Raw genomic sequence first — 16,430 nt, 5'->3', positions numbered from 1 at the left:
GCCTTGGAGTTATTTTTTGGGCAGTTTTAAAACACGTTCATTCCGCACGATGGTTGGCACCCCCAAATCCGTTGCCATGGCTGTCGTCGTGAGTAGACTCCAATCCCCTCATTGTTTGCAATCAAACAGAAAGAAGTGTTGATCCCTGTCTTTGTCCCTGGTGCTGCCAGAAGCAGCAGGTAGCCAGGATTCCTCAGGTTTGTTCACGCTCACCCGGCCCTTCTGAATATATCCACACTTTCCCCCCCAAGCGTCGCTCCTGCTGTCTTCCACCTCTGCACATCACATTTGAAGGTCATTGTGAAATATCAGAGCTGTTTTCACCAAGCTTTGATATTTATATACTGATATTTAACACCCTGCTATAAGTAGATGTCATGCAAGTGTGAGTTTATCATTTAAAATTAGTTTTATTTTCTCTGTTATTAGGACTAGGGCTAAGAAAGTGCCAGGGTTTTTTCCTCATCAGGGTTTCTGTTGGGAGCAGATATTCCCCAGCCTCTTGTGTGTATTTCACCCATGTTGCCTGTAAATATTTGAACATGTTCTACTGTACACCAGGTGCTCTTTCTACGCTTTGCATTGTTTAGCGCTCACTCTACTGATGTGTCTGTGGCTGTGTTTTTTGTGCGTGCAATAACGCACACAGCGATTGGAGAGAGCATGTGATTGCATGCCAGCATGTGTATTCCATGCATGCAGCGTTTGAGAGAGATGTGTTGGAGTCATACTGTGGCTTCTTGATTAATAATCAGCTGTACTTCATTGTATGTCAAACTGCCTAATGAGGGGTTTCTGGATGTATTACTCCATAGCTTTCTCTTAATCTCTCAAGTTTATGTGATCACTGGTAAACCTTAAAAATAATAAATTACAAACGGCAAGAAACGTGGACCTGGGCCAAATTTGAACGGTGGATAATGTCTCCAATAAGTTTCATATTTTAAACCTTTTTGCCGTGACGGGGCATGGTTATATTTTTAAAGCCGTGCTGCTACTACCTAGTGTGAAGGGGTAATACAACTTTGTATCCCATTTATATTTCCACTTTTTGGCATATTTAAGACTTTGGATGCAGGCTAGCTGACATTTTACATCTGTGTCCAAACTTAGTGAACGTGTATGTGAGATCTTTAAGGTAAATGTCTGCACTAGATGTTTTGAGGCCAACTAACTGCCTGCATTTGAGCCAACTAACTATCTTTTGTAGAGAACTTATAATTTATAATATGTAATGCAACTTTACTACTTTTTGTTCAGGAGGGTCTCAGACAACATCTTAACTGATTTGTTTTTGTAATCTAAATGACGGATAATAAGTTGGCACAACTGTTATTGTTGGACATTCTTAGAATGTAGAAATTACAATCTTAAATTTTTATAGAAATGAAAGATGCATATTCATCACAAATGAATGATAACATATCTTATCTTAGTTATTTTGCTCAAAGGCAGTTTTCCTTCAAACCTAAAACCTAAGCTAGTTGGCCCTTAAAACTCAAAAATCTAGTGAAGACAGTTGCCTTAATATTTTGAGTCTTCATAACTTTTTTACTTTTACAGTGTAGAAACAAACAACAAACAAACTCTCTAGTTCTATTCTGTGAAATAAGTTGCTGGAAACATTGGCATAATTCCTGCTGTTGCCCTATAAATAAATATGTCTATGCATGTTCTAAGAGAGATGGAACATGTGAAGATAAACAAGCCTTTATTGGAGTGCATGTGCTAGAATGCAACATGGAAGCGGAGATGATTTGAGTGGCGTTAAGACGTTGCCTGCTGAGGTGCCTTGTTGTATCCAGGAGCCAGAGGTCCTGGAATGTGGAGACCTGTGGTCCCAGCGATTCAACCCCTTTGACAAAAAGACTGTTGGCATGCTATTATCAATGCCACTAACCATACTCATTACAAGTCTGCAAAAATCCTCTTTTTCTTTCTCTAATCCCCCCCCCACCCAAAAAATATCTTCACTGCTTCAGATCATACAGCCCACGGAGCTCCTGCAAGAAGTGAATGTGTGGATTTCCAAATGTGTTTATGACTTATATGGCCATAATTCCAATAAAGATGTCTATTATTGTAGAAATTTGTGGGAGTATTTCTTTCCATCATTGAATTATGGTGACTGTGTTTCATCTAGACTGTCAGCAGGAGGGATGGTGTTAGGATGTTAAGGCTCTCACTCCACCCCCCCCCCCCCCCTCCTCCTCCTGAAGCTTCTATAAATACACTGAGAAGTCATTCCTGTAATAATCATTAGAAAGCTGTCAGAATAAACATTAAGGAAGGGCTTTGATACTCTGCTATCAAGTGGCTAAAGAGTCCTCTATTCAGTGGCCCCTTATCCTGCTCAGCATCACAGTATTCAAGAACAGACAGGGGGATCAAAGGCTTTGCAGTGTGGCCCCCGTTAACACCCCTCCCCCCCTTCCCTCCAATCACACCCTACCACCTGGGTAGGTGGGAATGACAGGGACTGCACATTCACCAACTGTAGTGAATGGCAAAGTCCTTGCATTTAAGGATTTAGGACTTCTCATAAAACCTCCCCATAAGCAAAAAAACGTAAGAGTAATAAGACAATAACTTCAGGCCAGACATTGTTACACACACAGAGACCTGTTAAAGTGCCCATGTGGGACTTGTATAGATTTAATCAATAAATCATTGCAAATGTACATGTACTAATTTTGTCGTTTCTATAAGAATTTATTTCAATTTTTGTTTTGCTTAATTTGGCAATGTTAACGTTTTGTTTCCTTTGCCAAATAAGCCCCCCTTGAATTGAATTGAGAGAAAGATAATTAATTAAAATATTATTTAAATGAATTATAAATATAAAATGAATTATTAGCTTGTGTTTGATATTAATTTGATTATTACCATATATAAAATATCATTACATTTGCGTTCTTATTTTTATTTCTTAAGTTTAGATTGATAGCCTACTATTTGTTATTTAATGTTTATGTATTAAGCTGCTTTGGCGCTATTGTTTAATTACATTCACGCCAATACAGCTTGTTAGATTGAAATTGAGTTGAGAGAGAGAGAGAGAGAGAGAGAGAGAGAGAGAGAGAGAGAGAGAGAGAGAGAGAGAGAGAGAGAGATATCCCAGCCACTTTCTCTTTCTCATCCATCCCTTGAGCCCATATATACAGTCTACTACTGGAGGCTGCAGAGAGGAGGATGTGGTGGATCGGGACAGGAGTGAAGCCCCTCCCCGCAGCAGATCGTCTTGCCTGCCGATGGTCCTTTTAACTTTCATTGTTGCAGCAGAAACAGGCGACGCCCCGCCGCTTGGCCACGGCTAAAGGATCAAACGCCCCCTCCGATCGACGCGACCCCCAGTTTGCTTCTCATGGAAATCAGCGCCCGCCTCCCTGCCACACTTTCTGCACAGATGCAAAGTTGAGAAGCATTGCATTCCCCGGCCGGGACACACAACACATGATAATGATGATGTCTCGGAGGAGCTGATCGTTTCGGTTTTTTCCAATTTTTTTATATATTTATGTGTGTGTGCGTTTGTTTGTTTGTTTTTTGGTTCCCGCTCTCGAACATCACACTTTGTCTTTTTCAAAATGCTGGATTTGGCAAAGTATATTATTGTTTTGTGCACGCTGCTGCTCCGGTCCGTCTACGCTCCGTGCCCGCCGCGCTGTGAGTGCTCGGAGCCGGCTCTCACCGTGAAGTGCGTCTCCAGAGACCTGCGGAGCGTCCCCACCGGGATCCCGGGTTACACCAGGAATCTGTTCATCACTGGGAATCAGATCAGTCGCATCGGCCCGGAGTCTTTCAAAGGACTGGAGAATGTGACCAACCTCTCTCTGAGCAACAACAGGTAAGACTCCTGTCCTGACTCCAGAACGGGATGCTAACCAGAGGTGTAACTAATTAGGCTATTTACTGAAGTTGCCGACTGTAGTCTATTTTAAACTACGTTTTGAGGCACTGTTTTGAATCTTTTCTTTTCGTGCTACTTTAAAAATTCTACTCCACTACAATTCAAAGTGAAACATTCTTTACTCCACTATATTTAGCCTATCTGATAACTTGAGTTAGCCTGCTTGTTACTTTAGCTATTAAGAAGTGTTGCACAAGAAACACACAAAGATTTTACACACTATTGTACCCAACAGTAGCCTATATAGGCCTACAAGAGAATATGACAGATCATTAGCCGATGAATGAACAAGTTGATTGACAAAACATTTTTCTTTTTGATTGTAGTCTTTTTTAATGGAAATATGCCAAAATGAATTTTCTCATTTGCATTCAGTACTTTTACTTTGAATACTTGATAATTTTTTTTGGATTATACATAAATACTTTTACTTTTTTTAAATTTTCAATGCAGGACTTTTACTTGTACCAGAGTATTATTAAAGTTTGGTATTTGTAGTTTTACTTAAGTAAAGGATCTCTGAGTAGGCTACTTTGTCCATCACTGATACCAACATAACATGTGACATGCAGAATACTTTTTTTTAAGTCATCAGGTGCTCCTAATTTCCCTCATAACATATTTCATAATAACACATTCAATTTAGATCTTAAACAAATCAGACTGTTTTTGTCTTTGCACACGATGCTCATGTGTGTCATTTTTTAAAGTGATATTATCTAACAGATCTCCTCCAATGCAGGATCTCTGAGGTGGAGTCCCAGACCTTTGCCGGCCTGCGCAGCCTGCGCTCTCTGGACCTGAGCAACAACCAGCTGGCTGTCATCCACCCAGAGGCCTTCACCATGCAGAACCACTCTCTACGGGAGCTCAACCTGAGCCGAGCCCTCTACAACCACTCCTCTGTCATGGACCTGGCCACGTCTCTGCGCTGGAGCTCCCTGGACAGCCTGAGGAGACTGGACCTGTCCCACAACGGCCTCATCTACCTACCATCACGCATCTTCTCCCACCTGACTGGCCTGCAACGCCTGCAGCTCTCCAACAACTCCCTGGTGGCCATCCACAACTCTACCTTCTCCGGTCTGGAGCAGCTGGAAGAGCTGGACCTGACCCTCAACGCCCTTAAAACAGTCCCCGAGGAGGGCCTTCAGGAGCTGGACTCCTTGGCCGACGCTTCCCTTCTTCTGGGGGAAAACCCGTATATGTGCAAGTGTGGAATCGAACCTTTCGCCCTATGGCTCAACAGATCGCAGGGACGCATCAGAGACGCGGGGGGCCTGGTGTGCGCCTTCCCGGTCAGCATGAGGAACACGTCCTTGCTGGCGGTGGGCACTTTGACTCTGGGCTGTCACCAGAGGAGTGCTAGCGCTGAGCTGGCTCTGCAGACCTCTTACGTGTTCTTGGGCATAGTCCTGGGCTTTGTGGGCCTCATCTTCTTGTTCGTACTCTATCTGAACCGCAAGGGCATCAAGAAGCGTGTCTACGACTTGCAGGACGCCTGCAGAGAGGTGTGGGAGGGCTACCACTACCGCTTTGAGATCGACTCTGGGCCCAGGCTGTCACAGGTCTCCACCAGCATTGACATTTAAGGAGGGGACAATTGCCCCCCACCCCCTGATTGTGCTTTTCTAGAGACTCTTTTTCTAAATGCATTTATCAGTAGCAAAATGTAAAAAGTGTACAGATTTCTCTGTAAATATATACATACATTATAGTTAATAATCGTTCTGCCTTCTTCATTAAAGGTGAAGTCAATGATTCTGGAGATAAGATTGTTGTCAAAAGATTTTGCACAGATTAGACAGCCAAGGGCTGGTAAACGGGCATGTAAACAAAGGCTGTGTAAAAAAGGGGCCCATAGAAGTAATAGCAACATTCCCCTTTACAGAGGCTGTGTATAAACAGAGAACACACATATTTTGACAAAAAGTGATTTTGACGACAAGGGTTCTCCAGAATGGCTGACTCCACCTTTAAAGCATGCACTGCCCATCTTTTCTCATGAGACGTCTAATGCTCTTTGAAAGCAGAATATCTCAGATTGGATTGTTCTCGTGAGTCAAATGGACATTAACGTCGTAAAGGGTATTTCATTGTTGGACATTTCTGTATATTCTTGCCTGCTCATTGATGTCCACACAAAAGCAACACAGCAAGTGCCTCAAGTCAGCTGGGTATTGTGTCCTTAAAAACTCCATCCATCATGCTGTGTCGGATCTAGTCTTCCCCATTTGGCGTGGTTAGAAAAAAAAAGCGACAGAACTGCTGCAATAAAAAAAGCCAACGACACTACCAAAACAAACCTCTGGGAAAGTTGAAAGCACACACTCAACTCATTCATCTTTGAACCACTTCAAGCCCTTTGGTCCCTCTGTCCTTAGCCCCCAGGGTGCCAGGGAGGAATTAGGCCTCCAAAGAGAGCTCTCCTTAAACAGTATACTATGCTCCTCTTTGGCTGTTGGGGATTGGAAGAGTGGGGGTTTGGGGGGGGGGGGGACAACTAGTCGCAGACCAGCGGAAATCTCCTTGCCCCATCATTTTTTTTCTTCTTCTTCATGAAACGTTGCTTTGTTTCAACTCCTTGAGTTTTTATTGTCAAAATGATGAGAAGCAGTTCCCGGGGCCGAGGGCCGCTGAAAGCAATCTCCCTCCCTTGCTCAAAGACAACAGCCGCTCTGGAGGCTCTTTGAAGAAAAAAAATGAAAAAAAGTCTGGCTCTCCACGTTTTTCTATTTAGAGGGATTTTTTCTCTCTCTCTCTCCCCCACCCCCCCCCCCCCCCCATCCCAATGATAAGATACAGATGATTCTGAAACACCAGCCGCATTGTTTCATTCAGCAGTTTGCCCCCCCCCCCCCCCCAACCAGTTGAGGGGGTGAGCATCATGAAAAGGAAAGAAGAATATGTCTTTTCTGAACTGAAATCCAGAGGTGTCAGTACATTTATCCTTAGTCCAATCCCAAGCCTTACATTTGTATATGCATGTTTGAATTGAAGCAATTGTGTAACATGCATGAACCCTCCTCCCCCAGAAAAACAACAACTAACCCTGCGTTGCAAATTACATACTATTTCTTTCTACTACACTACATACTAAAGTACAGAAGAGATTAATGGCCACAGGAGAGAAAAAAATCAGATAATGAAGTTTTTTTCATTATGGTAAGAAATGTCACTAATTAAGACAAATACTCCAACATGCTATTGGAGTTAGTGGGGCATTTATGTATTTTCAGCATACTGTAATTGACTTGCATGTATGGGGACATCCTAAATCTTTTTCTGGCATACTAAATAGTATGGAAGAATGGGTATTGGAACGCAGGGATAGTCCTCCTTTCTCAAATGGCACACGATTAGTCCCTGTTTTTTCTAAATGGCTACATGACAAAAGCAAATCTCTCTTTGGCCTTTTGATGCTGCAAAGTCAGACAAACACATGACTTATAGGGAAGAGAGGGCGGGGGTGGCAAGCTGCCGTTTCTCAGGGTGTTTATTGCCCAAATTGCTAGCTATCTGTGTATTTGGAATGGAGGGAGGGACTCCAGGGACGAGGCCTGGAGTGAATTGAGTCAGTTGTTTTAAGCCAAAGTAGCATCTTCTTTAATCTTCAACCCTATTTAGATGTTCTCCAGAAACTCCTCTGATAGCGTTCCAGAAGTGTTTATAACGTGGATCCTAACTGCATGTGTGATGACAACAACGAATAAAGCTTAAGAAAGTCACAAGGGTCTGCACACTCATTTTGTCCAAATGTGATCTTGTGTGTGTGTGTGTGTGTGTGTGTGTTGTGAAACGTCGGAAATGAATGCATTGATAATGCTTCGGGTATTGTTTCAGAAGAACCACATTATAAGCCGGGGCATTTACTCGCAGACGAGAAAACAATTGAGGCCTCGTAACGCCGTACACAAAGGGGCAGCTCGGGTTGGCCCAGACGCCTGAAGTGAGCTTTGTTTTCCAGCGACCGGAGACAAAAAATAGAAAAGAAGATGCCTTGTGATACTCACTCTGTTTCAGTTTTCACAGACAGCCATTATGCCGCCACGTAATAGGATTCACTCACGATGACAAAGATGAGCGCTCTGATCCAGCCCATTGTTAAAGTGTCATCATTCTTAATGATTGCCAGTGGGAGAAGTTTTCATTTGCCATCACATGCACACACACACACACACACACACACACACACACACACACACACACACACACACACACACACACACACACACACGAGTGTGCAAACAAACACACACACATACTGGTTTCCATGGGGAATGGGGACCAAGTTTGTCATCGTCATTTGTGGGGACCACCCTTTTCCAGAGGTGCTTAAGGTATGAAATAAATTCAGAATGCTTGCCATTGCTTATGTTACTCACACACACACACACACACACACACACACACACACACACACACACACACACACACACACACACACACACACAGGCTGGGCTATTGGTGTCAATTGCAGGGAAAAGAAAGATTATTCCTTGCATGCCATTACTTCCGTTTTCGCTCATTAAAGTGTGGATTATAGGAGCCTTGTCTTTTGTGTGGTTTTATGAGTCTGGCAGTTTGAGAGATATATGGCCCTGGTCTGTTTGCTATAAGCCGGGCAAGATTGTCTCAGCAGGAATGCAATGAAAGCAGAGGAAGCCTGCAAATACATCCAGACGTTCTCCATTTACTCCCAGTGCAAAAGAGAAGCTTGTTAAAAAAGGAAGAAAGATAGCTCCAATTACAGTGTTCTTGTCAAGACTTTTATGTCGCACATATCTGATTTAAAGATCACGTCTTTTGTTTCAAACTTTTTGCCTGCCACGTCTTGCAATTCCCACGGGGCATTTGTGACAAGGTTTGAGGTTTCTTTGCGGTAAAAGCTTTTCACAGCTTTTCTCTAGTTGAAGGCGCAGCGTGTGGTTATTTTGCTGTTTGCAAAAAGCAAAATACACATTGAAAGTTTATCTCTCTTTTTTTCCCCTACATTTTTGAGAATGTTCCTCTGTAGCACAGCACAGCAGGCTTTTTTTCTTCACTTTTATGCGCCCCCTGTCTCTCTCCGCGAACATCTTGGCGCCATTACATGGGTTTAATGGCCATGATAGGGAATATGCCTTAAAAGTGAACACCACATCTGTGAGGTATTGAACATGTTAGAGAGAGACCACAACAGTCAGCGGCATGACGACAGACACAGAGTGGCATCCAGCCCCTCCCCCCCCTCCCCTCCCTCTCTCTCCACTGGCATGGTATGACACACACAGCTGTCTCTCTCTCAACTCAAGGGAGCACGTCACCATTTCGCATTTGCCATCGCAGTCAATCGATACATTCTGCTTGACATTTTCTTAACCACTTCTCAAAAACGAACCATGTAAATGCCTACAATAGTGTTAGCAAAGTCTAGTCTCCCATTCCCCCCCCCCCTTTTTCCTTCTTTAAACAATACACTTATTTGTGTAGTGTGATCATTAGTCAGTTCACCCAGCTTCCTGTGTGTTGTCCATCCATCATGTCCGACTGGTCTGGTGGGTGAAGGTGGTGGCCAAAGCACAGAGGTGGTTACATTGGGACATTGGGGTATGAGGCATTGTTCTGCTGCTCACTTGATCAATTGTCCCCCCCCCCCCCCCCCCACCCTCCTCACCTGTATGGATGCGAGCGAGGAGGAGTTGGTACAGCTGGCCCAACAGCCCATTAAAGCCAACTGTCTCCCTATTTATCACTTTCATAAAAGGCTGGAGCTGACAAGCACTTAAAACACACAGATAGCACACGGTATGCGCACACACTCAGGAGTCACAATAGGCCTATGTGTGACAATTGCATTAATCTTTTGCACAACCTCTTCAAACCGAACTGAATCCTAACTATCAACTATAGTGAACAAGAAGCTTACAGCAGTGGCGCTTCCCTCACCGGTGACTTAAAGCACCATCGTCGGTTGAGCCATTATTACATTACTTACAAAGTCCAAAGACTGAGACACGTAACTGGTCGACTACCTTCAACAGTTATGTTAGGAAACAGAGAAAAACATCGAATCTAGTGACTGAATGAATTTTTGAACAATAAAAAAATGTAAATCTGCAAAATGCTTCATAGTTCCTTAAATGTCAGTCAACTGCTCCCAGGGAAACAGCCCACCAGGAAGTTGTCCAACAATGGGTTTTAAACTCTTTTGAAAAAAAAGCAGAAGAATCTTTTACCGCTATATCATTGTAGTTTGAATTTCCTTAGACAGAAAGTGAGGAGAGATATAACATTCCAATTCAACTTTTGGTAAAACTCACAACCCAAATATGGATTTGATTAGCGTGTCATCGTTTAATCCATCCGCCCCGATACTTGGGATATGTTCACCACCACACAGTTTGTTACAACATGTATGTGTTCGCATGTCATGATGGGATTCTTTATGCTTTTGACATTTTAAACAAAAACCTCCTCGAACCGCAACGGATCCCCCCAGACTCGCGGAAAATCAGAAACAAATGCTCTCTCAACAAAGGCCCCGGCCTGGTATGAAAGAAGGGGGCTCATGTGAAACAGCCCGCACCGCAACAATGCAGCCTCCCTCTGAAGTTTTCATGGCCGTGTCTCCATTGATCTCTGAATTGACTACAACTGTAAACGGAGCAACAAGCACGGCTCTGCCAGGCATTATAGCCACCACCACCACCACCGACCAGCGACCTCCCCTCCTCATGGGCCCCAGAGCAGAGAGAGAGAGAGAGACTCCTGAAGCCTTGTTTTGGCCATGCAGGAATCATCAGCCTGTGTAGTAGATCCATGTGGTGTGTCAGAAGTTTTTGTTTTGCTGTTGCGCCGGTTGTTTATGGGAGGATGAGGTTTGGGGGAGTTTTCAATTAGTGAGACATATTTTCCCGGGTCCCATCCTGCCTTTGTCTCTCTGAATTAAAAGCCTCTGAAAAGGTGGAGTCAGCGATTCTGGAGAATGCTTGTCGTCAAAATATATTTTTTTGTCAGAATCAGTGAACATTTCCGCACGATCCAGAAGCTGTCTTGTTTAAAAAAATCTGCATTGAATACGCAGCCTATAGGCTCTGTAAATTGGTATGTAAACAAAGAGTTTGTAAACAAAGGGGGGCCCCGTAGCTTGGACCATGCCCGTTTGCAGAGCGTAACTTGTGTATAAATACTTTTTTCAGCTCATTTTTAGCACACACACAGGTAGTGGATCATGAGGAGATACTCACTGATTTTGACAAAAAAGGGATTTTGACGGCAAGCATTTTTCAGAATCACTGACTCCACCTTTAATAGGAGAGGTAACACTTATCTGCTTGACGTTGTTGCAAAGAGACAAACACAGTATGAAGACAAGAGGTTCACTGGGATTCATTAAAAGAGGCGCTGGTCCTCTCGGAGAAAAAAAGGTAAAAGAAGGCCTGGGCTTGCAGGTTGATTTAGAAATGGCCATGACCCGTTCTATATAAAGGAGGACACACACTCAAAACTCCTCCACTACTTCATCATCTTGCTTCACGCATCAATGAGTTGGCTTGAGAATTGAGCAGAGAGCCGGGCATATACTGTACAATAGTCCGACTGGGAAACGGGAGTGACTTGAAGACACTTGAGATCAAACCCCCTCTCTCCAGTCAGACCGATGGATCATATATAATGACTTCATTTATTGCCGGCTACAGTTTTTTCCTCCTCCGTTCAGTCCAGTTAGAGCATACCTTGATACTGCAGACATGTTAGAGCTGCAGTATCAATCAATATTTTTTTTATAGGAACAATGGAAGGAATCAACCAATCTCTGCAGTTTCCCATTGTTACATTGTAGCATCTTTCAGCTTATTGCTTCGGATGTATGGCCTGTAATCTTACTGTTTCTGTCCAGCCTCACTGCACTCATTAACCTTGTATCTAGCAAGCGGCTAATAAAGTCACTGTACGCTATCTAGATTTTTGTTTTTCAAAGAGATGCCAATTTACACATAATTGTTTCGATATTGACACATATGCATGGTTACTCAAACATTTCTGAAAAATATGTAATACATACAACAATTGTTTTAATTTAAGTAATAAACTGGAAAAGTTTTGTAATGATATCTATGTAAGTTAAAATTGTAACTCGTCGCAACAGACCCAGGTTCGAATCCGACCCGGATCGTTCTCCGCATGCCATTCCCATCTCTGCCCCATTTCTTCTCTGTCTCTCCACACCGTCAATTAAAAAATATGTTTACTCTCTATTCGCACAGAGTCTCGCCTTAACAGTTTTTCTATGCAACTTTGGTATCATAACCAATACAAATCATGACCAAAACTACAACAATATCACCAAAGTGGGACTGAAATGATTAGCTGTGTGATCTTGACAGAGTGCTGCCTCACCGATGATCAATCCTGGAGCTGCGTGGTGGAATGTGTGTCGGGTGTGAACTCTCCGTAGGTAGTTTGACCTCTCGCCTTCCTGGAGAGTTGAAGGAGACTTAAGCTCCTTATTATTACCTTCATTATTTCAAATGCTGGACCAGATGCCGGAGCGGGAGGGGGGCCGGCGCGCCCAACAGGGACCCCACGCACCTGATTGGTAGGACGGGAGAAGAACGTTTCGGGAGGCCAAAGGGTAGATTCTTCCGGAAAGGTGTCACCATCTGCTGACTGTCTCTCTTTCTGGCTTTGCATCATATCACTACAAGGGCATTTTGAGGAGAAGATGCTGTAAATAATTCCATCTGCCCTGGCTGCTTGTTACGTCTTGCACAATACAAATTTAAAAAACAAATGTTTTACTGTAGTGTCAGCACTAGTAAAAATCAGTGATGAACCCACATATAATAATCATCGGTAACACTTTATAATAACTATCCGTTGTAACTTGTTAATAGATCATTAGTAAACTCTTAATTAATGATTATTAATGATTTGTTAAGTGTTTGTTAGCAGTTTGTTAAGGATTTATAACAATGGTAGATAGTTAATAGCTTAATAATTGAATCAGTTCATCTGGGAGGTAATCCGAGATTAACTGATCACGTCACGTTCAAGTCCATGGCATGCACAGTGTGTATTGAGTTTATTTAAAAATATTTGAAAATGGGGCTGCCCTCAGTTGCCCATGCACTGTGTATAGTCTATAGCCTATTTCAGCCTCGTCGGTATCTCGGATTATCTCCCAGATGAACTGATTCAATTATTAAGCTATTAACTATCTACCATTGTTATAAATCCTTAACAAACTGCTAATAAACACTTAACAAATCATTAATAATCATTAATTAAGAGTTTACTAATGATCTATTAACAAGTTACAACGGATAGTTATTATAAAGTGTTACCTAATCATCTGACCCTGCAGTGTCCCTCACCTCTAAGAAGCCTTTCAAATGGAATGGTAATTGTAAAATGAGCTGTACTTATATTGCACTTTACACAGTTGGCCTCATTTACCCACACGCTCATAGCATTTTCTATCTTGCTGGTTTGCAAGGTAACTATCGGGAACAATTTGGGGTTCGGTGTCTGTCTTCATTGTCTTGCCCAGGGACACCTGGCAGGAGGCAGGGATCGAACCACCAACCCTGCAATCCAATGATCGACTGATCTACCTGCTTAGCTACAGACTATTTCAACTCATCGCTTTGGTGTTATGGCCCCCAACTTTAACCATACAGGGTTAACTCTAACCACTCCACAGCATTGTTAGAATAGACGGCAAACAGAGGTTTGTGGATTAAAAACTCAGATTTCAGGTTAATGGAGTCAAAAATAGAGCCGAAAGGAGAGGTAATATTTGTCATCTAAAACCTCTAAGGTCCAAAGACAGCATCCAAATACATGCTTATGTTGCTCTGTATGTGCGACAGTATCGCCATGTCAACTTAAAAGGTGACAATTCAGATGTTTTATTTACAGACGTTAGTGCTACTGAGTGGGCAAATAACCTTCAATATTCAACTTTAAAGGGCAAGGTATATGAGATTAATTATGGTCAGATGCCAAGAAAAGACCAAAGCTAACTTAGAATCAATCCTACAGTCGTACACTGGAGTTTATTCTTTGACTCAATACCACACATACTCCATCCTGCTGTCCCAAGTACTCTAGCACCAAATGTGTATTGATCGGCGTCTGAAAACAGTTTGAGTAACATTTTGGCATTTACGGAAACCACTCAGCCCTTTTTTTAAAGTACGGTAATGGTTGTGACCAATTTTCAAAGATTAACATCCTGTAGAAATGACTGGGCTTTGCACTTGGAGTTCCACGGACAGGGGTTTGGTTTTCGGTCTCTCCATTGGATTTCTTACCAATAAGACAAATATAATAAAAAGTCAGTCTTATCCTTAAAAAAACATGGACATTATCCAACAAAGGTAGCATAGTCTGTGCAAGTACCAATCACTCAAAAAAAAAAGCTAGTAACTGGATGTTTTATTACATATAATGCAGTTGTATGGTTTTCAAAGGATGGCAAAATAAGATGTGGACTGTGCTAGTGACCCTTTCTTACAAACATCCCACTATCCTGCACAGCACTGCACATAGAACTAGATGACAATGCCATTGTGTTTGCCTTCTCCTTCATCTCCCGCGCCTCCTGTACCCCTACACACACAGATACACATCTATCTTAGCACGAGCAGGGTGGAACCTGACAGTGCAACCTTTACAGGAGAGAGGCTCCACAAATGAGCGTTGTCTTCAGGGTCAGGGGTCCACAGTGTATTTCCCTTCATTAAGGCAGCACTCTGATCCATGGAGAGCCACGGTAATGCAAGAAATATGCACTGATGAGACGTGATTTGAAAGATGCTGGTAGAATTTGAATTGAAATGAGAAATCCTCAAGGAGAAAAGAGTCACTCACTGTTGATGAATAGATCCTATATGTGCAGTTTGATTTGATTTATGGCACCCTCCCATGTTCTATGTTGGCTTTTATATTTATATGTATACAGCTTTGGTAAAAAGAGACCAGTCTGGATTTTTCTTAAATCTTCATCTCTACATAACTTATTAAAAAGCTCTTATTGACAGAAATGTTGTCAGTAGTTTATAGTATAAAACCAAAATGTTCATTCTACTCGAACATATGCCTATAAATAGTAAAACGAGAGACACTGAACATTTTGAGTGGTCTCTTCATTTTTTCCAGAGCTGTATACATACATATAAAGCATTCCAACTGTTTCTCCGTCTTATCATTTTTTGCTGATTCCAATGGACGACTTTCACTTGCTTTTTGCTTCTTGCTCGTAATGGAAAGAATCTCGGAAAGGAGGAAACTGTTCCCGAAAGAAAAGAAGAAAGAAAATAAGACCTCTGGACTATTTCCTTTGACAGGAAATTGTGTCTTTGATCTAAGCCACCACACTCATCTGGTCATTGCATGCAAGGTGTCACTCATACTTCCTACGGCCCAAAGAAGAGGAAATTTGCTATCGGCACTCTGGCCCGTACACTCAAATGCCTCCGAGATTGAAAATCAGATTGTACATTTGAAAAAGTCTGGGCTTAGGAAGTGTATCCGTCTGATGCAGTACTTGGGATGGTATAGGACAAAGTGACCGATATCCACTTGTCCACCTGCTTTTTCTGGCAACACTGTTGTTGCCCTATAGCACAGCCTGGAATGAAGATTCACACTTGCCAGACTAGCAGGGAGTGTGTCCTTTGTGTGTGTGTGTGTGTGTGTGTGTGTGTGTGTGTGTGTGTGTGAGTCACCTGCACGGAGAGCTTATGGGTCACTTTCATGTGGTCACAGATCAGTCAAGCAGACTCACGAGGCTGATCCTATCACACACTTGCATGCAAGTCTATGACACCATGCATTTTGCCTATCCTATCTCCCAGTTGCATCTGAGGTAAACTATTCAAATGAAGTGGGAATGCACAATGTAAATATTGAGTTATTGATATTGCAGCAAGTGATTTATCCTGCAAACGGAAGGGCGGAGGCTCGCTGATCTTGATGTGTTGTTTTTGTCACGGTTGGGGTCATCATTACTGCAGTGTGCCGCCTGGGCTTGTTCAGTCAGGGGGTACAGGAGGCATCATCAATAATGTTAACAAGGCCATCAGGACTATATGATCTTTCTCAAGGGCGGCCTCCATGCAGAGAGGAGAAATCTCAGTCTCACAAAGCCTGCACGAGCTGTTATGGTGAGACACTACTGCAGGGGAATAGGGTAAAACATTGTACTTATACAGTGCTGCTTGAAAGTATGTGAAACCCTTGAGCCTTTTTGAATTTTATTTATTTTAACCATTATTAATTCATTTTTATCAATACAAGTATTTTATATATGAAATAACAGATGTTTGTTTATCATTTCAACATTTTTCTTTTCCAGAAATCAATTGTTAAAACAGAAAAAAACTAATGATTTACCAACTTTTGTATGTGCAAAAGTTTGTGAACCCTGAGCTGCATTGCTTAAATCGAGCAGGTAAACACAATCAGGTGGGCCAAATTGATTGATGACATAGACCAATGTAATGAGAGATCTTTAGGGAAGAAATTGTCC

General features: G+C 42.4%; 1 protein-coding gene across 1 annotated transcript; it reads left to right on the top strand.

Annotated features, from left to right (window-relative positions):
• The first annotated feature begins 3,427 nt into the window (after positions 1 to 3,427).
• Positions 3,428 to 7,594, top strand: LOC307264374 (trophoblast glycoprotein-like). Its single transcript, XM_080045783.1, has 2 exons — positions 3,428 to 3,847; positions 4,653 to 7,594. Exons 1-2 carry the CDS (start codon positions 3,588 to 3,590, stop codon positions 5,500 to 5,502), a joined length of 1,110 nt encoding a protein of 369 aa, XP_079901909.1. The 5' UTR covers positions 3,428 to 3,587; the 3' UTR covers positions 5,503 to 7,594.
• Positions 7,595 to 16,430: the final 8,836 nt, after the last annotated feature.

The sequence above is a fragment of the Ammodytes marinus genome (genome assembly GCF_949987685.1).
Source record: "Ammodytes marinus genome assembly, chromosome: 17".
NCBI lineage: Eukaryota > Metazoa > Chordata > Actinopteri > Uranoscopiformes > Ammodytidae > Ammodytes > Ammodytes marinus.
This window is presented reverse-complemented; position numbering and strand designations above follow the sequence as displayed.